Here is a 21,965-nt window from a genome sequence, read left to right on the forward strand (position 1 = left end):
AGAAGGTGCTTAAACTACTTTAGGAAGCTATTTTGTGAACTTTTTATGAAAGCTAATTGCAGAGCTACTTATAAGCTATTTGTAAGATTCTTCTAGAAGCTATTGGAGTAATCAATGGGCATTTACAATATTACTTGAAAAAGTTAAGTGAGAAAAAATATAAATGAAGAAAAGTAGTTCATAAATCTAGAAATAGGCATTACTAAATGTCTCATTAAAACTTTATCATAAAAAATCAATGTGATAAAATGTTGTAATAAACGTAAAATTCATATTTTCATAATCATTTTTATTTACGTTTATTACAACATTTTATCACATTGATTTTTTATGATAAAGTTATATATATATATATATCATTGTTTGTATTAATTATTTTCAAAGTACCTAAATCTTTTATGAGGTTTCATAAAGTATTATATATTATTGAAAGTTCTTCAAAATCATATTACCTCATTATTATGATTATTTGCTATCTTTTTCCTTTCAAAGATTATTGAAAATAAAATTGATTAGTCTATTAGACCTTATGTACGTACGACATTTTATTCTTTGGAAACAACTAATAAAAGCATTTATAATTAAAATATGATATTAGTTTTGGATCAACTAATGTATTTGAAATTTGACTTGAATAATCTTTGGATGAGGATTAGATTATTGATAATTTGTTAACCGATTGATTTTTTAGGAAGTGCTCACGAAATCAAGTCGATAAGTCAATTATGTTTTGGGTACAACAAATCTATTTTGTACTTGTTTGTAGGCGTGTTCATGTGAGTAAGAAATTTCTTTATTGTATCGATCTTTCAGATAGACTTGATTTGATACTTTCAAAGAAAAAGTTACAGGAAGGGCTAATTATGAAAGATAATATATTTTTTTCAGAATAATCAATTAGATTAACATCTAAAAGACTTGTGTGCCTTTCTTGAGGAAACTCAAGGAATTCATCTAGGACTCTGAAAGAAATGAAAATTCCTTGTTCTAGCGAGTACTTAAAGGACTTCAAGATTCTTATACTAACGGGTAGATTTCATTCGAAATAGTGTTATTTAATTGGTCAATCCTTAAACTATGTTAAAATACCCTTTGTCCATTACTGAATAAGAAATGATTGCATATAATCCTCCACACATATATTTTTTAGTTGCTAATTATTTTTTGTAACGACCTTATTCTTTGGTCATTTAGTATTTTTCAAAAGAAAAATAAAAAATTGAATCCTTCTTGTAGCTTATATATCCAATTGTGACATGTAGAAATAGAAATATTTTTTGCAAGATCAATATATATATATATATATATATATATATATATATATATATATATATAGTAATTTTTTGTATGTAGCAATTTAATTTGTGGGATGATTTTTAATTTTTTTTGGCTTGATTTTTTATATTTATATCATCGTGTTCGACCTATAATATAAATAGCAAGAAAAATCCAAAAGGGAGAAATAGAAATATCAAATTATAGAAATGTGTTACATCACCTTATCTATCTATATATTACCTTTATTTAATGTTTTATATATAGATATACAGATAAATTTTTTTGGGCATTTTTGTAGGCCTCACAGGTGGGCTTACTCCTGTTAAACTTGGGTTGGGCTTCTTCTTGGTTGCAACTTCTAAAAGCCCATTAAATTTTGGCAACTTGACTTCTTGTAGTGAATTACCTCCTTGTACTATTAATGCTTATGGCAAATTTGTAATATTCGATATAACATCTCTACCTACACAAGTTAAGTTACGATAAATTTTACGAACACAGCACTCTCCCATAGACTCCACTTGGGGATTACATTCGGTATGTTGTTGTTAGTACTCCCTCCGTTCACCATTGTTTGTCATGATTTCTATTTTTAGAATCAAAGTATAAAAAAACACTTTGACTAACGTTTTAAGATGTATTTTTTCATCATATTAATATGCAAAAAATTGCAATTTGTAATACTTTTCATATAATTTTTGAATATCTAATTTTTTTTATCTAATTTAACTTTGAAAATAAATCGAATTAACTTTCAAAAAGAATAACATAACAAATAAAAGTGAACGAAGGGAATGGTGTATGATTTAGTTGTTGTGAACACTTATGACACATAAAAGTTGGTTGTTATGTTTACACACTCTACCCTCTACTCTTTTTTTTTTGGTAACGTGTTACATATGGTTTTGTCTTTAAGTTGATAAAGTTGGTTCTTTGTATATGTGGTTGAGAAAAATTTATATAGGAGATATTTGTTTCAAGTTCACATTATATTACTTTTTTTTTTGGTTTGGGGAAGGGGGGCATTGAATGCTAAGTGTTTGGATTGAAATCTCCCTAGCTAGTTTGATTTCTTCTTCTCTATCATTTGAAAAATATGGAGGATGAGATGGAAAATGAAAAATCTCCAATTACTATCCTGTGATACTTTTTCCCCAAAAACAGTCTTATGGAATACGAGTAGATATTGATGTACATGGGATGGATTACAACTTGATTAGAAAACATTGGACACAATACTTCAAAACTTCCCAAAAACGGTCTTATGGAATGCGAGTAGAGATTGTTGTACTTTCTCTCCCTGATGTCAACATCTCATCTTCTATACCTATGAATATGTCTTCCTCCTTAAGGTATGTGGATCTTGAATATACTAATATACAAATTAGGTATTTCAATTTCACCGACCATATATATATCTTTCACAATTTCAATTTCAGCGACCATATGTATATCTTTCACAATCTCTAAATTGAAGCTTCTCATGACAAGTTTAGATCTTTCATCTAACTCCTTTTCAGGTGAAATGCTTGACGTTTTCTCTAACCTCCAAGATCTTTGACAACATGAATTATGCGGTTCCTAAACCTTTCGCATAATTCATTAACAAGCCACCTACCACAAGTTCATTACCACAATTTAGAGTATCTTGATCTTAAATTTAACTTCTTTCAGGTCCACTACCTTCATCCATTTGTAACATGAGCTGGCTTGGATTTCTAGATTTATCACACAACAACTTCAGTAACTCGATTTCAAGTTGCTTGAGAAGCATGGCTAGTCTAAGGGTGTTGGACTTGAGAAGGAACAATTTCACGGAGAGTCTTTCACCATTATGTGTGCTGAGTACCGATTTTCTTGAATGGTAACCGATTTGAAAGACCTATCCCAATATCATATTAAACTAAGATGAAGACGAGTCATATTTCTTAAGTGGATTTACTTGGGAATCCGTAGTCATAGGCTATAGTTTTGGACTAGTTATTGGTCATGTGGAGTCTCATGTTTAGATATCGTAAACCAAAATGATTTGTGGAATTTTTTGATGTCATCGTGCCTCACGAAAATAGAAGGCCAAAGAAGAGAGCTCGGAGACAACGGACTTAATGTTGAAAATAATCTCATCAATATTATGCTTTTATTTTTTGTTCTTTTACTTTGTCTAAATTCTCTCTTTGTTATTTGCATCTGTTAGATACCTCTTGAATTATTTTTAGCATTTGCTTTGACTATTGAATTGAAGTTATAAAAAGCAGTTTTCTTTGCTTGTGTATCATTTATTTTATCTTCTAATTTGATTAGTACACCTTATCTTGAGTTGAGGGTGTACGGAAACAATCTCTTTAGCTACCTTCACAAAGTACACACGACCCTTCTCATACCCTGTGTGTGTTGTTGTTGTTGCTGTTACTACGTATCACTGCTAATACATTTCTGTTTTTGAATGCGTAAATACATAGCATCGTTCACTGACAAATTATACCTAAAGAATAACGTGCAAACTAGTCGTTACAAACAACTCTTAACTGACTTTAACCGATAACTTTGACCTTTAACTTTTGATATGTACAAATAGACATTTAAATTTGTATAAAATTGAACAAATAGACACATTTGTCCTACATGATAATTTTGTGTTCCGTGTGGCGTTGTATTATGCCACATAGTACACATGTGTCTACTTGTTTATTTTATATAAATTTAAGTGTTTATTTGTGCACTCCCAAAGTTAGAGGGTATAATTATCAGCTGAAGTGAAGTTAAGGATCATGTTTATGTATTATGTTAAAGAACAACTTTTACATATAGCAAACACAAAATTCATATTTGTATACTATAACAAAGTTTGCATAATTGCGCTCCATAGCAAACATAAATATGTATAATTCGCTATACATATACAAAGAAACCAATTGTATAATTCGCTATACATATACAAAAGAAAGCAGTTGTATACAAATCAATTGTGTAATATGTGTATATATAAAACGAGAAAGAGAAAAGAAAATTGGCAGAGGAATATTTGTGTATTGTATAATTATAAGGTATAGGACGAAGACATATATATTTGTAAGTGTATATACAATTTTCTCTCGCTTTATACAAACAGAAACACAATTTATATATTTCGTTTCTGTTTGTATAAGCGATAGAGGAGAGGGTGGCAAGCGAGATCTGGGAGAGTGGCGAGCGAGATCTAAGAGAGGGGAGAGAGGGGAACGAAAATATATGTATATATACAATTTTTTTTTCGCTTTATACAAACAAAAACATATTTTATATACTTGTGTTTGTATAAAAGTGAGAGGAAACGAGCGAGAGAGAGAAAGTGGCGCGCGAAAACTTGAGGGAGAGAAGTGACTGGCAAAAAATTTTCTACATCACAAAATTAAATTAAAGTATGATTATAATATTTAATTTTATTTATTAGTTTGCCATGATTTATGAAAATGGGCTTAAAGATTTTGGTGGAATACTGATGGAAAATTCATCAATCATTTTTTGCCTCAATTTCCTAAATAGCCATTATACTGTCACACACACACACAGACACATATATATATAAAAAGAGGTAAAACACTTAAATATCATTAAAATTTCAAAAGGTAAAATGACAGATATTTTTGCACTAACAAGTAGTAGCATGGCACCAACCATTTGTTATCTAAATTAGTCAAAATACTCTTTCAAACTACATTGTATAATACATCTATTTTTCCTTTTTTGGTATGAAATTAAGAATCATGTATGACTAAATTTATATGAGAATAATGATTAATTTAGCCAAGTTGAGATTAGTCATATGTAGCTTTTCGATATTCTGTAGAAGTTTTTTTCCCGATAATAAATGGTATAGGTATTAGTTTATAATTTTAAAAATACAATATTCATAATCTTAAATATTAAATCGATAAAAATTGAAAAGGCTTACTTTTATGTGAATATATTACCACTTTTGTAAATGTGGTTTCTCCAAAAACTAAGAATGAAAACGATGCTGTTTGCTGCCACTGATTTCTCCTTTCGTTAGATTCCCTATTACCTCAACATGGGAACATTTAGAACTTCTCATCTGGTCATCTGGTAAGTAAGCACTCAATTTTAACGGTATATACCTAGATATTTTTACTTATTTTTATTATATTAATTGAACACTTTGACTTATAAAATTATCATCTAGACACCTTCGAAGTTTATGTGTTACGTCAACTTCTGGTGTGCACGAAATATGGTGAAGATAAGCTGGAGTGTTTATTATCAGTTGAGACTAGGCATGTATGTTTATTGATTGGTTCGATTTGATTTTGAAGTATATCGATTCTCGATTCCAATTTCATTGTCTTAACATTTAATCATACCTCGGTTTTGGACTTTGACGCGATTATAATTATAATAGCCTATTTGGTCAAGCTTTCGGGAGGTCTAAACTCAAACGTGCATTTTTTTTTCATAAAAAAAAAAATAATATGGTGCTTGACCAAGTCTATGGGAGAAAATAAGTAGTCTAGGCAAGTAGCAAAAACTATTTTTTGTAAGCTAAAAGAAATACATTAAAACCTCACTAAATTAATATAGTTGAGACCATGAAATATTATTATTATTGTTGTTATTATTATTTAATCAATAAATTAATGTTTATTAATTTAAAGAGTGTTTTGACATTCAACCTTGTGATGCTAGGATAATAAGAGCCTCCAAAATGTATTATCGCAACAGATATTATCGTAGGATATTAAAAAGCTATTAAGCGAGACAAACTAAACAAGTAAAGATTAATATTTTGGATGCTATCAATTTTGCAATGCCGACTTGAACGACAAATATAATGTTTAGCAAGAGACAATAGCAAATTATTTTTGACACTGCCACAAAATTTTGAAGAATAAAATCTTTGAGAATTTTGAATGAACCCACTTGTGAAAAAATCATTCAAGAACTTGAGGTCATGATTAATGATCTCGATTACCGCATTAAAATTGACGTCAATAGCCTATTGGATTGCCCAGGAGAAAATGATACACGTTCAAAGGTTCAGAACTTAGAAGAAACTGTGGATCCCATAAAAAAATAATGTTGATGATGAAGTTGAAGATTATACAATACCTTTGGAACCAGTTACACGTAAGGAAACACTTATCGCATCTAAAAATCTTCACATTTTTATGATGCAGTTCAAAAAGACAATAACAAAACTTTTGGATCCAAAAAAAAAGTTAGAGATGAACTTCAACTAGATTTAAAATTTAACGAAAATCAAAACACAATAGAATCACATTTCACTAAATTGTCTTGATATATTTATACCTTTAAAAGAATATTAACTTATAATATTAATAAGACCATATATGTATATTGGAGTTTCTGAAAATATATTATCTTATCAAAATAGATAATTTTTTCATTGATCGAGATCAGAGGAATATATTTTCTTAGAGAGATTTAATTATCAAATAGTAATTTAGTGAGGTTTTACTGTAGTTTTTCTCGAAAACACTCTTTTGAAAATCACTTTATAGAATGTACTCTCCGAAAGACATGCTCAAAAGTATTTTTATTGCTTAATCACACATAAAGTGTTCTTCCCCAAAAAACATTACTTCAAAAATATTTTTTAAAATAAGTTAATTTTAGAAGTTCGATCTAAAATATGCTAAATCAATCTAGAAAATTTCAAAAATGGCTAAAAATATAACAAAACAAAAAAGTGATGTCAAATCAAGCATTAAAATTGAACAGTACCAAAAATAAGTTTCATGTTTCATTAGAGTAGGCAAAGAATAATAGCTAGCAAAGGTGGCCAAGAATTTGTATAAGATGTCTTGTCATTACCAAATTTAACAAAGGTAACATAAAACTTGTACTTTTTTTTGCTTCCATAATAAAATTAATTCTCCATTTCTCATTTCTACACAACACAATTTAAGAACCTCAAAACTCAAAAAGTTGAATTCCCATTTGTCTAGAATATTGTTTTCAAATTCAAAAAGTAGTATTCCTCATTCTAATAACTCAACGGACTAAAGGCATCACAAGTATTGTGCATGCATTGAGTTTTTAAGGTTATAAATAATACACCCTTATCACAATTCACTTTATGAGAATTAATTTGTTTAAATTTTGGAGTTAAAAGTGAATTAGCATAATTTGATATTTAAAATTTAAATATACGAAAAATTATATGAAAAATAATATAAATTGAAATTCTTTTCATATTAATTTAATGAAAAAATACATCTTAATATTTTGGTTAAAGTTCAAGTAGTTTGACTCTAAAAAAATATGATAAATAAAAAAAAATAAAGAAAATACGATGTAAGATATGACAAAATTTAAACTTCGAAAATCCAAATTGAATATGTCAAGCAATAAGTTTGATAAAACAGAAAAAGATAAGAGGAAGTTTCAAAAACAGCTAAGACTAGAAACATAATCAGGCTCTTTAGCTATAATTTGCTTAATTACGAATGTAGCTATATGTTAGAAGGAGGAGAGAAGTGAGCACGATTGGGAGAAGGGGGGAGGCAAGTGAGATTTGGGAGAGTGATATAGTTGTTCTGTATATCTGATCGATAATTGTATCACAATTACAATTTATTTAGTTGGTTTGTATCAAAACCTACTATTATAAGGAGGAGAGAGTCAAGCGATATTGAGAGAGGACGGAGAGATACAAACGAGATTTGGGAGAGAGATACAATTATTGATTTGTATATCCGATTAATAATTATTGTATCACGAATACAATTGATTGTATCAATAGATACAATTGTATCAAAAACTATTACATTCAATTCGTTGATGCAAATCAATTGTATCAAGTATATTAACGAATACTATTTATATCGATTACTAAGATTGTATCGTTATTGTAAGTCCTAACAAATTACGGTTGTATTTATTGTACTTATGTGTTACGATGTGTGTATTATCATTTATATTTGTATCATTGACTATTTCTATTTTATATGTATTATTGATTGTTACCATTTGTATTTGTATTGCAGAGAGAGGGGACAAAGAGAGAAGAGAGACAAGCGAAAACATAGAGAGGCGAGGGAGGGAGAGAGAAAAGATAAAGAGATAAATTTGCTATAAAATCTTAATTTTAGCTACATATCGGAATATATTTAAACTATATTTGTGTATAGCAAAAACTAAATACATATCACATATTTATCTTTCTTAGGTAAGGTTATCGAGTAATAGTCATAACTCATACCAATCTCTGCAATTCTCAATTTCACAGTCGACGGTCACTGCCTTGACTAGGGGCGGAACCAGAACACCATAAGAGGTTCATTCGAATTCTATTCATCGAAAAATTATATTATATATTTAAAATAAAATTATATTTTGTATATAAATTATATATATTAACTCTTTATTTCATTTTTTTTGGTATATTTATATTATTTTATTTTAAATCACTTAATAAAAATCTGATTCCATCGATGACCTCAATTGTCACTATAACTAGTTTTTTTTTTCCGTGTGCTTCGTCCAACAAAGTATTAATTTGATAACACCAAGATTCTTCTAATTTATTTACTCTTTTTTTTTGCATGATTTTTAAAGTTAGATATTCTTCAATTTTTAAATAAATATAAATATGTTATACATATTCATATGATGAGAAAATAAATAATCTGAATTATTTTTTCTTCAAATTTAAACACAACCCATACCAATAATTAAATGTTATATATATATTTGTATTAACTCTCTACCGTCTCTAGTGATTTCTCTTTCCGTCATGAATTGCCAATATTGGTAAATTTTATTGTTATAAAAAACATTCGATTTTCCATTCATAGATAACCTTTCAATTTGTCACATTTTTAATTGTTCCCCATCGAATCTCTAAACTTAACCTCCCCCACCCATCATCATTTGTTTCGTTCGAGTGGCGAATTCAGAATTTTAAAAATATTTATATATATTAAAATATTAAATATAGAAAAATATCAATTCGCTTTTGAATTAACGCATTAAAAGAAAAAAATGTCATATAAATTGTTATTGAAAAAAGAATTATTTATTGCAATTTTATAAGTATACATGAAAAATATTATGTTCAGATGAATACGCTATCAAAAGCTACCTCCATTCCCACTCAGGTGTCATATTTTTCTAAATTAAAATGTTAAATATAGAAAAATGTCAATTCTCTTTTGAACCGACGGCATAAAATATATCGTATAAATTGAAATATACGAAAAAATTGCAATTTAATGAGATTTTTACAAATAAATTTTTATAGTCTAAATAAAATATATTGAGTTCAGATGAATACGTCATCAAAAGCTACCTCTGCCATCACTCAAAGTGTTGTGTATATAAAGTCCTCCTTGCAAGTAAAATTGTTAAAACCATCTCACATATATCTCTCCATTGCCTCTATAGCTTACACTAAAAAAACACACAATATGTCTTGTAGGGATATTGAACCACTTATTGTTGCAAGAGTTATAGGAGAAGTTGTTGATAGTTTCAATCCAAGTGTGAAAATGAATGTGATATATAATGGAACCAAACAAGTCTTTAATGGTCATGAACTCATGCCTCTTGTCATTGCTTCTAAGCCTCGTGTCGAGATTGGTGGCGAAGACATGAGATCTGCTTACACACTCGTACGTTATATTTAATTTATGTGATATTTTTCGTTTCTTGATATTCAAATTAAACTATCTCTGTCATTTCACTAATTTAAGCGTCTTAGTTTGACTGAACACATCTTGTTGTGTTAATTAGATTTTTCATGTATGATGTTGAAATTTAAAGAACTTATTAAATATAGAAAAGAGACCGTCTTTTTAAGACGGATTAAAAAGAAAAATATGACGATTAAATTGAAAAATAAGAAATATTTATATTTTGATCAAACATTTCAAAATATTTTTTTTTATCATATATATTGATAGTTGAAGAATTGCAACTTACTCTGGTTTCATTTTTAGATTATCTTCTTCTTTTTTTTTTTTCCTTCTAACTATGTTGTTTTATTTCTTTTGTTTGGAAAAGATCATGACTGATCCAGATGTTCCAGGTCCTAGTGATCCTTACTTAAGGGAACACCTCCACTGGTAAGTATATTAATTGTTGATAAAAAAAATTGAATTTACGTAGTTTAATTTCTTAATTATTAAAAGTCTTAAAAATATATTTTTACTTGATTAATTAAACTTAAATACAGTCCTGATACACTTATGATCCGTCACTTGATATAGCAAGTGGTCTCAAATTTTTGTAGGAACATAAATCTTTTCATAAAAAACTGAGAGAATTGCTAAAAACATTCTGATAAGAATTTAGGGACGTACTTCACTCATGTTACAATAACGGGGGGCGGAGCCACTTGTACAAAGGGAATTCATCCGAACCCCTTTCGGCGAAAAATTATATTGTTTATACATGGTTAAAATAATTTTATATGTATATATAGTAGATGTCGGACCTCCTTCGGCTACTGCATGTGTCTATTTCTGCAGATTTTGAATCCCCTTATTGAAAATCCTGACTCTACCTCTAATAACAAGAGTGTATTTTTAAGTTTATTTAATCATATAAATAAGTATTTTTAAAACTATTAATAGTTCGAAAATGAAACCGAACCGTTTACGCCAAATTTGATAGTGTTTCCACTACTTCTCTCAAAGGGTAATCATATTTGCATGGAAATTAAATTTGGTTTTGTTTTTTCAGGATTGTGACAGATATTCCTGGTTCAACTGATGCTTCTTTTGGTAAAAAATAAGCAAATTAACTTTTAACTTTTCCGTTAACATTTTATTTACTTAATTATATCGTTAACAAATGATTAGATATGTAGTAATACGTTAAATTTATACAGGAAAAGAGATAGTGAGCTACGAGAGTCCAAAACCAGTGATTGGAATTCATCGATACGTGTTCATATTATATAAGCAAAATAGAGGAAGACAGACAGTGAAACCACCAGTAACAAGAGATCATTTCAACGCTCGAAAATTTGCGGTAGAAAATGGATTGGGTTCCCCTGTTGCTGCTGTATACTTTAATGCACAAAGAGAAACTGCTGCTAGAAGAAGATGAACGTACTTCATCAACATCAATAAATTAAAATAAAATTATGTAAATTGAATAAGTGTGTATGTGCACTAATGCAAAGTGACACCTAATTGTAGCGTAACGCAGAATTTTTCGTAAGCAATGTCAAGCAATATATGTGTGTATAAGTATATTTCTCATCTATTACTTGTAAAATATTATTTTTCATGTCCCTAATTTATCGGATATAGTTAAGATTTCAAGATTTAATTTTTTTAAATTTTGATATAAAATCTTTAAATTTTTTAAAATAAAATTTATATATATTTGAAAACTGCGTGAAAAATTACTATATTTAACAATTTAAAATGGTTAAAAGACGTATAAAGAAATTTCCGTCAAAAAGAAAATTTGAGCAGCTCTCAAAATTCCAAATGGGCTACATAAATTGAAACTAATATATGACAAAAAAAAATCCTATTTCAATTTCGGTAGAGGGATGCGAATTGAGTTTTTTTTATATAGATTTGGACAAATCTCTCCTCGTGAGCTAGCTTTTGAGGTTGAGTTATGCCCAGATATCATATCTTAATATCGGAGAGTTCTATTGGTGCATTCGAACTGCCTTTTTTAAAAATTAAATTTAAGTTATATTCATCGTTAGCATAGATTAAGCTAATTTATAACGTTAGTGTCTCAATCTTCCAATATTTGAGCTTGAAATAATTAATAGAAAATTAACAAAGTCTCATAATTTTTTTTATTGATAATCATATGATAGTACAAACTCTTTTCTCATGACCCCCTTGGTCTGTTGCATAACCAAAAAAAAAAAAAGACAACTTTAATTTATTGTTACGATATTATTTAATTTGCTCATGTAGCAGATGTAAACTTGCTGGCCACTGATCTCAAACTCAATTTGCTGCAACAAAAAATAAAAACCAGTGAGTAAATCATCCTAATAATATAATAAATTTGAGGAAAAAATTACTCAAATACACGTTTTATGTTATCCTTATTTTCAATATATATCTCCTGCTTTTTTACAAAACCTCTAAAATCTTTTATTTCTTTAATATATTCGAGCCAATATTCAATGTATACGAGCTACATATTATGTATCCGGTTTATTTTGTAATGTATTCGAGTCATTTTTTAATGTATTCGAGTTACATAATATGTACTCGAGCTAGTTTTTAATGTATCGGAGCTACGTAATATGTATCCGAGCTAGTTTTTTAATGTACCGGAGCTACGTAATATGTATCCGAGCTAGTTTTTAATGTATCTGAGCTACATATTATGTATCCGAGCTAGTTTTTAATGTGTATGAGAGACATATTATGTATCCGATTTATGTTATAATATATCCAAGATACTCTTTAATGTATCTGAGCTACATATCAATGTAACGGATTTATGTTATAATATGTACAAGTTACTGTTTAATGTATTTGAGCTACATATTAATGTATCCGATACATTACTTTTTAAGGGATTATTATAACTAAAAACCAGACAGGAATAGATTGTAATTTCATATTAAAAGCTATGTGATTACTAAAAGTTATCCTAAATTTGATACAGATTTGCTCTTTCAAGCAAATTTAGTATCTTTAAAATTATATTTTAATAAGAGGCCTAACCAGAACAAGAGAGTGGAGGGAGGTTGCACTGAGCTGGAATTTGAGCTGCAATGCGCATAGTGTTGCACATACAGTCATGATTAATCGACTGTACTGCATTGCAACACTCCGTACTTGCAGTAGGTGAGCCTGGGACCAGGAATGGGGCGCAGACGTTCAGGCCAGTAAGTGACGCGGTGCATGACTGTTGAGGTTGACACTCGATAACTTGGCTTTGCAGTACAATCACAAGCAAAATCAACAACAACAAGGAAATAAATGATGATGATGATGACGACGACGACGACTTCACAGATGCCATGATTGTTATTTGAATTTATATATGAGTTGTTTGTATAACTTATGAATCATTGTTGAAAGAAAATGGAAGTGTATATATAGAGGTGTTTATAAGATGAGAGCACCCTTTGTGTGAATGACCTAATTAAAGATATTGACAATCAGCTTTCTTGCATTTTTTTAATATATTATATGGAATATCCGCAAATAGTCGATATAATAAACTTAATTATGCTCTATGGCTATAGTTTGCATATTTACATGTTGTAGCTAGAGTTTAAGCTGTGTCGTTTGTATAATTGAGTTATTTTTGTATAAATAATAAATTTATACTAACACAAGAATTTGATCTTTAGACAGCTATACAAATTCTGAAAGTATATAGAAACTTGTGAATTATACAAACTCGAAACCCCAACCCACATAATAATCATTGAACGTTGGTTGCGAGTGGTAATTAACAAAAACTATAGCTATAATGACTAATTAACTAGTATATGTTTTTTTAACCATATAATTTTTTTCCTATTTTTATACCATCTTATGGGGAGTTAAAACTATAATAAAAACAACTTTTAGCGGCATTAAAAGTTGACAGTAACAAAAAGTACTAAAGTCTTTACAGACATTAGTTCTAAAGGCTTTACGGACATATAAAAAGAGTGATAATTGCCGCTAAAAATATAAATTTAGCGACAATTAATTTTTAATTACCGCTAGCGATGATTTTTGCTGTAGTGTAAATTAATTTTCTTCTATAATTCATTTTGTGGCTCACCTGACATAAATTGTTCATATTGCTTGATATATTATTATTATTATTATTATTATTAATAAGAAAAAAAACAGTATAAAAAAAGAAAAAATATGATAAAGAATTCAAAAGGCACTTTCAAGACATAAAACAAAAATCCATTAGTCATATCAAGACAAATAGAATTTGTTCACAAAAGTTTTGACAAACTACTATACAAAATTTAGTCACAAGAGTAAAATGCCTAAATCAAAATTCCTTCAATTACTTTACTCCAAAAACAAAAAAAAGAAGATAGAAAATTGTTAATTTCACAAAACTAGATCCAGACCTCAGTCGTGAAATTATACTGAATATGTTATTGTTATTGACGTGCTATAAACTTAGATTCTTCTCGAACCTCAATCGTGAAATTATACTGAATACGTTGTTGTTGTTCACGTCGTTACAAAATTAGATCCTTGGGCTTGTGGTGGTGTTTGCTGGTGCTGTCCAATATGTCTTCACACCAAATAGAAGCTTTTCTCTTTCCATTGGGCCATCTTCATGATCCACAATCAAACTCTCCCAATTTAGCCCATCTACAATCCTCTTTACTTCAACTAATATATCTACATCCTCACGTATAATTATACTTCCTTCTGGCCTTAATATTCTATCCATTTCTAGTAATATGTCATCCATGTCACATCTACATATCAAAATGGACAAGTATATCATGAAAAAGGTCAATCATATAGCGGAATCAGGATTTTCAGCAAGGGAATTCAATACATATTAGAAAATATTACGCAAAAGTATGTGCATTGATGTAGTCATATTAAAAAAATACTCCATCCATTCCTATTTTTACGTCACTATTTTAGAATTTTACTATTCTACCCTTGTTTAATTTTTTTGAAACTCAGGTTTTCAATCAATTAATATGAATTAGTTTATTTTGATTAATTAATTTAACCAATGAACATAAATAATTTATTTAGCTTTTCTAAGTTGGTGAAATGTATATTTTAAGGCTAATACTCCCTCTATTTTATATGTGAATCTTTTCTATAACTAGTTGGACCATAATACTTGTCATTTTATAAAATTTATGCATAAATTATCATATTTTGCCTATTATATCCTTGATAGAGTAGTTAATTAATCTTTTCATTTATTAATAAAATTGACTTAAGAAAGCATTAAATAAGGGTAGAAGAGTAAAGTTACATCATTTCTTATATAAGTGCAAAGTAAAAAGGAGTAACTCACAAGGGTAAAAAAGAACAGTATAATAATTTATGCATTGATTTTGTAAAATGACAAGTATAATTGACCAACTATTTATAGAAACGGATAACGTATAAAAAGGATAGTTTAGCCTATGTTTGTTTATAAGCATCTTTTATATATTATTAGACATTTTTTTGTAGAGTTGACCCATTATGTATAGTGTTTTCCTCTAGGTATAATGTTACATAGGGTGTATTGGGCTATCTGATATATAATATTTTATGTTGGACAATATATATTTTTTTTTAAAAAAAAATCGAAAAAATATGTGAAGGGAAATAAAAGTAAAAGAACAATGTCTATTCTAACTTTTGTGAAGGGGTTTAGAGTACGATGGTTAAAAGACTTAATTTTGATTATGAATTTTTGTATAAATTTTTCAAATATGTTATAAGAAAATTTTATGAGTTATTTTATATTTGATAAGTACTATAAGTCATTCAAAATATTTAAGGAAATTTGAGAAAATGTGTTCGACCCTCAAAATAGCACATTTTCACATAAATAGAAACGAAGAGAATATAAAATTTAAAATGATTGATAGAATTTACCTCTCTTTGTACATAGTAAATATTGAATCAGCATGAAGAAGATCATATGTTCTTGGGTAAGTTGACATAGCTTCACACCTGCAACAAAATTCATGGTAAATACGCATTACGATAAAAATAGCTTTCAGTGATTATAAATAGATACATTAATAAAGAATTAAGTTTTTACCATATAAAAAGTGTTAATTGACGTTAAAAATCATTTTTGATGTAGTGATATGACCATGAAATATTTTCATCTAAAATTTATAGTTATCACGCCGTTGATTAGGTACCAAAAAATATGTTCTTTTTTGAAAATAATGATATGATTATGGAAGCTAACTTGTCAAAGTTGAGTGAGTTTTGAAAGATAAATTAAGTTGAGTGACTATGATGGTCAATTCCCCAAAGTTGAGTGACAATCCAAACTTCTAACTCTCGAAATAGGTTTAATAGGCTAGTCAATTGGAACATAGGGTTTTATTTTATTTCCACGTCCTAGCTCGTGGAAAACCGTTTATCAATTGAAATTTCCCTTCTCCACTGAAGGTAAACTTGCTCCTCTAAAACAACCTTAGGACAGTAGAAAGGAGAAGGGAACAAAAGTTTCTCGCCTCCAACGAGTATAAAGTGGAGTATAAAGGAAGCAAAGTGACACCCTACCAAATTAGACACGACACAACAAGACATTCAACCAACAGGCAAAAGCGATCGCTCAAAAAAGGGGATTCAACCCTGACAGATCCAATGCAGTGTAAGACATTGTGGACTATGTGGTACGGTGACATAAAAGATATACCATCACCTAACCAACTCCACTTCCTGACTAGGTTAATATATGACCTAGAAAACGAAAACAACAAACCCTAGGATATCACCAAATGAGAAGTTCAAAGATGTATACATGTTCGCCATGAAATCATAAAGGTTTGAGGACACGTGACACAGAGCACACTTTTATTTACTTAAAAATTTGAACGGAGGGTGTGTCGCGGGGGGGGGGGGGGGGAGTGAATTTCTTACCAGCTTTGATATGTTCCAATCAACCCTCTTTCATATATGACACCAAGTGTATTGACCTCTGCTTCAGCAGGCACAATATTCATTACCCAAACAGGATCATCAACCCAACTAGCAGCAAAACCACCAAGGTTAGCATTCATATCTAATAGATTTCTAAATCTCCCTGGTTGATTAAGTTTGTTGTCTATGCTCTTGTAATAACTAACTCTTTTTCGCCATAGCTGTGAGTCTTTTTCGAATGATCCAGCCGTAACCCCTTTCACACTTCCACTGCTTATCCTTGGTGGTATCGCGTTTAATCTTTTAGGCCATTTCTCCAATTGTCCACCAGCCACATCTTCTTCACTTGTCACTTCGGGCAAGGGAGTTATACACGTTTCAAGCTCCGTATACCTAAACATAACGTATACAACTTAAATTAAGATCATATGATTCAAACATCGTCAAGTAAAATGAAACGGAGGGACAAACCATGCTTTATCATAATCTTGGACAGAACACATTAGTTGCTTCTTTTGTTCTTTGCATTGGAAATGATTGTAGGGCTTTTGCCATATTGCTATGTCATCCTTTTCGACGAATTTTTTCCAGCAGAGTTTCTTAGCTACCTCTTCAATTCGGGTTTGCTCACCGTTAAGATCATCTTTAGTTCTTTCCCATCCTTTGAAATATTTCCTCCAACGAATTGGTGGACCGGAGAGTATCCAATATCCACCGGGCCTCAAAACTCTATCGACTTCCATTAAGTACGCGCCATCTGATATATATATATATACACCACACACCAATATCTAAACATAACATATAAGAAAACAAAATTTGTATCTAAGAGATAACACATTTTCATTTACTTGATTATACGCACCATATAGGTCCCAAGGGATAAGGCAACGAGAGCAATGAGCCATATCGAAAGCTCTAGATGGATAGGGAAGCCTCTTAGACGCGAGCACGCCAATCAATGCAGGAACGCCTCGCTCAAGAGCAAATTGAACTTGTGCTTCATGTGTATCTCTAGGTGCAAATGACATTGCTAGAATGTCTCGCGATAGAAGATAAGCTCCCCAACTCGCCACCTGCATAGTTCACATCGTGATTACTTTATAACAAACATGTAAAAAACGCGATCCTGTAACAGATAAAGATGGTAAAATTACCCCACAACCCGTGTCAATGGCTGTCCTAATGGAACCATCTTTAAGATTTATCAACTTATCAATGTCATCAACGTATGCATCGGCACCATTAGGAAACATAGTCCCTCCACCAGGGAACCTAAACTTATCTCCTTCTTTACGAATCCAATTTTGAACGGCCTTCTCCACCGTCAACTCCTTGTGAGGTACATTGGCGTACCACGCCAAATCCCTACTCTTAGGCCATTTAAACGGCTTCTTATAACCATAAGGCGCTGGTACACGACACTTTAACAACTGAGTCTTGTCAGGACAATGCCTCTCCCTGTATATCAATCGATCCCTCTTGAATTTCAACGATCGTTGAGGATCTTCACAAGGCGTATACTCACTATATTTGAAGTCACATGGTGGATAAAGTTTCACATCATCAGATACCGCGCCTTCCCCTTCCTCGTCACCAGAGGAAGAATTTTTGTATACTCCAGAGGTTGAAGAAGTGATTTTTAACGGAATGCAGGGGACGGAAGAAGAAGCGTTAGAAACAGGGGAGGTAGAAATGGATCCTCTGCCTATCAAATACGACATAGAACAGAGGATAGTAAACGCGATAGCCAATGTATATACATTGATACGTATCGAATGAGGTGAAGACGGGTAGTTTGCTCCATTCTTCTTGTACGTTGGGCTATAGTAGGGAGGCGTTTTAGGACCAGCCATGAGAGAAAATTGAAAGATTAAACTCTTTAAGTTACTGAATGAAGTACGAGTTATATACGAAATCAATGAGAATATAGCTTATCCACACAAAGAGAATTGAGTGTTTGTTATGAAGTTCTAAAAAATAGGGAAAATTTGAGTTAACAAATTGAATTATGTATAACTGCATTGGTAGTTGCCAAGGAAAATGGAATGGAGGGAGAAATGTTGGTTACAAATGTTTGTTAGGTTAAGAGGGATATAATAAATGATAATACTTTAGTTTGACTTGAGCGCGGAGTTTTAAGAAGGCATAATACTGTCATTTAACTTGGTTTCAAATCACATTTATGTCATTCAACTTTGAATGTGCACAAATGGACACTTAAACTTATATAAAGTTGAACAAATAGACACGCATATCCTACATGTCATTTTTTGTCCTACGTGGTGTATTACGTGTATTGTGGTCATGTAGGACTCATGTGTTTATTTATTTAAAAGTTGGATAGCTAAAGTGTGTTTTTGTGCATTATGAAAATTAGAGGTCAAAGTTAAAATTTAAAATCAAATTTAAGGTCCAATATGTGTATTATGCCTTTTAAGAAATATGGAAAAGTTTGAGTTAATACTGAAAAGATGAGTCAACTTTGAGAATTTATATAGGAAAGTCAAAATTTAGACGTACCAGTTCAATCACTCAACTCAAAACTTTAAAGAAAAAATATTTTTTTGGAAAATCGAAATGGATTATTTTTTTTATTTTTTTTCTTAATTGGATTGTTTTATGTTTCAAAGCTAGTGGATTTTCAGTATTTTACTTCATTTTTTTTTTTTGCTTTGACCTATTATAATATGAAAGAAACTAAAATAACTAAAGAACTAGAATTAGGAAGAAGTAGTCAAAGAACAATTTTTTAGAAGTGAAAAATAAGGGAGGGAGAGAAAGGGAGAATGAGAATTGGAAGGAATGAATTTAGGAGTATGTAGACTCTAAAAATTTTAGGGTTTTTTAATTATTTTTTAGTGTTCGATATCTGCTTTTTTTATTTGGAGGGAACTGTTTTCTGTTAAAAAATTATTTTATTCATGAATCGAACCTGAGACCTTTAGTTAAGGGAGAAATAATCATTTAATTGGTTTTGGAGTTTTTGGTTAATGGGTAGGATTGTGAATGAGTCTAATTGCATGTGTATTGATAAAATAATGTGATATATTTGATTCATGATAAGTTTCGTTGGGTGATTTTATTGGTTCAAATATTTAAGTTGAGTAATTCAATAGATACAACACAAAGTTTAATAATTTTTCTAGACACATATGAATCGTATATCTAATATCTCTAACGTATTTTCGTCAATGTGGAATATTTTCCCCAAGTTAGGATGTCACAAAATAAAACTCTAATCATAGTCATTAAGTGGAGTCTTAATTTTATTTTTAAAATATTTACTATTTCTAGAATAATTTTAATAGTTAATGTAATAATTGACTCAATTAAAAAAACTTTTCAAAACTACAATCAATAAAAAGTTACCTAATATTTAAACACTTGTAGTATTGTGTGACGTATAATAATTTTTATAAATGTATGCTAATGTGTTATGTTTGATTATATGAATTGTTATATTGTCAACTCAGCCTTAAGTTGGGGATATATTCAATCTCAGTCTTATTGAGAGGGAAGTAGTGTTTTTAGTTTAATAAAAATAACAGCATGATCAATGTTAGGGAATAAATCAAAATTTTCAATTGTATTCAATTAGGTGGTCGGGTTTATAGCAAAGTTAAACAAATAATGTAACAACTATTTTATTTCATTTAGATATACACTATATATATCATATTAAAAATAGTGGAGATTGTATGTTAACTTATTTGATATGTTTGTGACTTGTAAATTCCTAGCACAAAATCCATTAGGTTTGCCTGCCGGAACTTATGCAATGAAATCATTGATAAGGGCTATGAATCATACATGGTTGTGCCTAAATGCATATTTCAGTCTCCTTTTTGAGCGATTATAATATTGCAAATCAATTCTTAATTCCTTTGGTAGGGGACTGCATTATTAGAAGTGATTATAATATAAAAATTATCTAAATTTAAAGATACCGTTCAATTTTATTGATCATAAGGACATACTTGAGTGCTCATCTAGAAACTAGAAATTCAATATATGTAATTTTTTCCTTTTTCAACTAATATGTCATAAATAAAATTTGGATTGTAAATTAATTTTTTTGTATGTATTAAATAGTTATCAATTATTGTAACTTATAACATTACTTTTTACATTATTTTTAAATAACATATGTTATTTTTAGGTGACTTTCAAATAATATATATTGCTTCTTATATTTTAATTTATTTTGGCACTAATAGAATTTAAAAAATTAATCTATTTTTGATATTGTGCTAGAATATTTAGCAATGAGCAATATTAAAAGCATATCATTAGTAAAATTCTAGTCTTAATAATGAAATGTGGAATACCATAAATTTTATTAGTTAATTTTAGCTTTAAAAAAATAATTTTCGCTCAAAAACAACGAAAGGAAGTTCAAAATAATTATAATTCAAAACTAAAATGAGGACATGCAAATGCGTGTACATGCCGGATATTATGTGGTGTACAAACAATAAAAGTGAAAATCACAATAAGAGTAAAGTAACTATTACTCTCATCCTCTATCTCTAATTATTTATCCAATTTTTAATTGACACATTTATTAAGAAAATATTAATTAATAGAGTGAGTTTATAATTTTACCCTTTTGATTACGAAGTAGATAAATTAAAAACTTGAAATTTTCAAAAAATTCTTCGTTATTCAGAGTTAGTAGCAAATTTATAGGCAGAAAACCGTTAGTGGCCTAGCCAAAATTCCAGAAAGGATATTCAAAAATTGTACACAAATATATTTTTTCTTTTTGACTGAATGAGTGCACTAGAAATTTTAATAATTAAATTACGTAAAATAATAAGAATATTTTTGAAAAAAAGAGGAAAAAGATGAAAGGCCCTTTAGAAATTTTTAAAAATTAACTACAGAATATGTATGAAATTTTTGAAAAAGAACATGTCATATACATGAAAAAAATTGAACTAGAAATTTTAAAAATTAAACTACGTAATATGCAAAAAAAGAAATTGAAAAAAAAGTATGTTAATATTTGGAAAAAAGAGGAAAAAAACTATGTTAAGGGTATACATGAAAGTTTATAGAAAAAAACGTAATATACATAAAAAAAATTGAAGAAAAAAGGAGTTTAAAGTTGCTGTTAGCGAGATTTGAACTCATAAAACCTTA

At 29.5% G+C, this 21,965-nt stretch overlaps 3 protein-coding genes and 1 long non-coding RNA gene across 5 annotated transcripts; 2 read left to right on the forward strand and 2 right to left on the reverse strand.

Annotated features, from left to right (window-relative positions):
* The first annotated feature begins 2,221 nt into the window (after positions 1 to 2,221).
* Positions 2,222 to 3,553, forward strand: LOC101245085 (uncharacterized). 2 transcript variants are annotated; one of them, XR_182295.5, is made up of 2 exons: positions 2,222 to 2,630; positions 2,799 to 3,553. It is a non-coding gene; the product is annotated as an uncharacterized lncRNA (long non-coding RNA). The 2 variants fall into 2 exon arrangements; XR_011220446.1 differs by having other exon boundaries at positions 2,226 to 2,630; positions 2,775 to 3,553.
* Positions 3,554 to 9,579: 6,026 nt separating this feature from the next.
* On the forward strand, positions 9,580 to 11,492 carry LOC101244310 (CEN-like protein 1). The gene is made up of 4 exons (XM_004228401.5): positions 9,580 to 9,908; positions 10,300 to 10,361; positions 10,981 to 11,021; positions 11,129 to 11,492. Exons 1-4 carry the CDS (start codon positions 9,705 to 9,707, stop codon positions 11,347 to 11,349), a joined length of 528 nt encoding a protein of 175 aa, XP_004228449.3. The 5' UTR covers positions 9,580 to 9,704; the 3' UTR covers positions 11,350 to 11,492.
* Positions 11,493 to 12,051: 559 nt separating this feature from the next.
* On the reverse strand, positions 12,052 to 13,261 carry LOC544145 (protein 108). Its single transcript, NM_001309296.1, has 2 exons — positions 12,954 to 13,261; positions 12,052 to 12,229 (listed from the first exon to the last, which is right to left on the reverse strand). Exons 1-2 carry the CDS (start codon positions 13,252 to 13,254, stop codon positions 12,222 to 12,224), a joined length of 309 nt encoding a protein of 102 aa, NP_001296225.1. The 5' UTR covers positions 13,255 to 13,261; the 3' UTR covers positions 12,052 to 12,221.
* Positions 13,262 to 14,132: 871 nt separating this feature from the next.
* Positions 14,133 to 18,727, reverse strand: LOC101244023 (probable methyltransferase PMT15). The gene is made up of 6 exons (XM_019214080.2): positions 17,975 to 18,727; positions 17,683 to 17,893; positions 17,289 to 17,574; positions 16,818 to 17,210; positions 15,813 to 15,890; positions 14,133 to 14,677 (listed from the first exon to the last, which is right to left on the reverse strand). The coding sequence occupies exons 1-6, from the start codon at positions 18,671 to 18,673 to the stop codon at positions 14,440 to 14,442; spliced, it is 1,905 nt and encodes a 634-aa protein (XP_019069625.2). The 5' UTR covers positions 18,674 to 18,727; the 3' UTR covers positions 14,133 to 14,439.
* Between the last annotated feature and the right edge of the window lie 3,238 nt (positions 18,728 to 21,965).

The sequence above is a fragment of the Solanum lycopersicum genome, chromosome 1, assembly GCF_036512215.1.
Source record: "Solanum lycopersicum chromosome 1, SLM_r2.1".
Taxonomy (NCBI): Eukaryota; Viridiplantae; Streptophyta; class Magnoliopsida; order Solanales; family Solanaceae; genus Solanum; species Solanum lycopersicum.

Coding starts and splice junctions, on each gene's coding strand:
- LOC101244310 (XM_004228401.5), top strand. CDS start 9,705: ATGTCTTGTAGGGATATTGAACCACTTATTGTTGCAAGAGTTATAGGA. Junction 9,909..10,299: donor TGAGATCTGCTTACACACTC/GTACGTTATATT, acceptor TGTTTGGAAAAG/ATCATGACTGATCCAGATGT. Junction 11,022..11,128: donor TTCAACTGATGCTTCTTTTG/GTAAAAAATAAG, acceptor AAATTTATACAG/GAAAAGAGATAGTGAGCTAC.
- LOC101244023 (XM_019214080.2), bottom strand. CDS start 18,673: ATGGCTGGTCCTAAAACGCCTCCCTACTATAGCCCAACGTACAAGAAG. Junction 15,891..16,817: donor ATTGGAACATATCAAAGCTG/GTAAGAAATTCA, acceptor ATTTTGTTGCAG/GTGTGAAGCTATGTCAACTT. Junction 14,678..15,812: donor TTTACTATGTACAAAGAGAG/GTAAATTCTATC, acceptor TTTGATATGTAG/ATGTGACATGGATGACATAT.
- LOC544145 (NM_001309296.1), bottom strand. CDS start 13,254: ATGGCATCTGTGAAGTCGTCGTCGTCGTCATCATCATCATCATTTATT.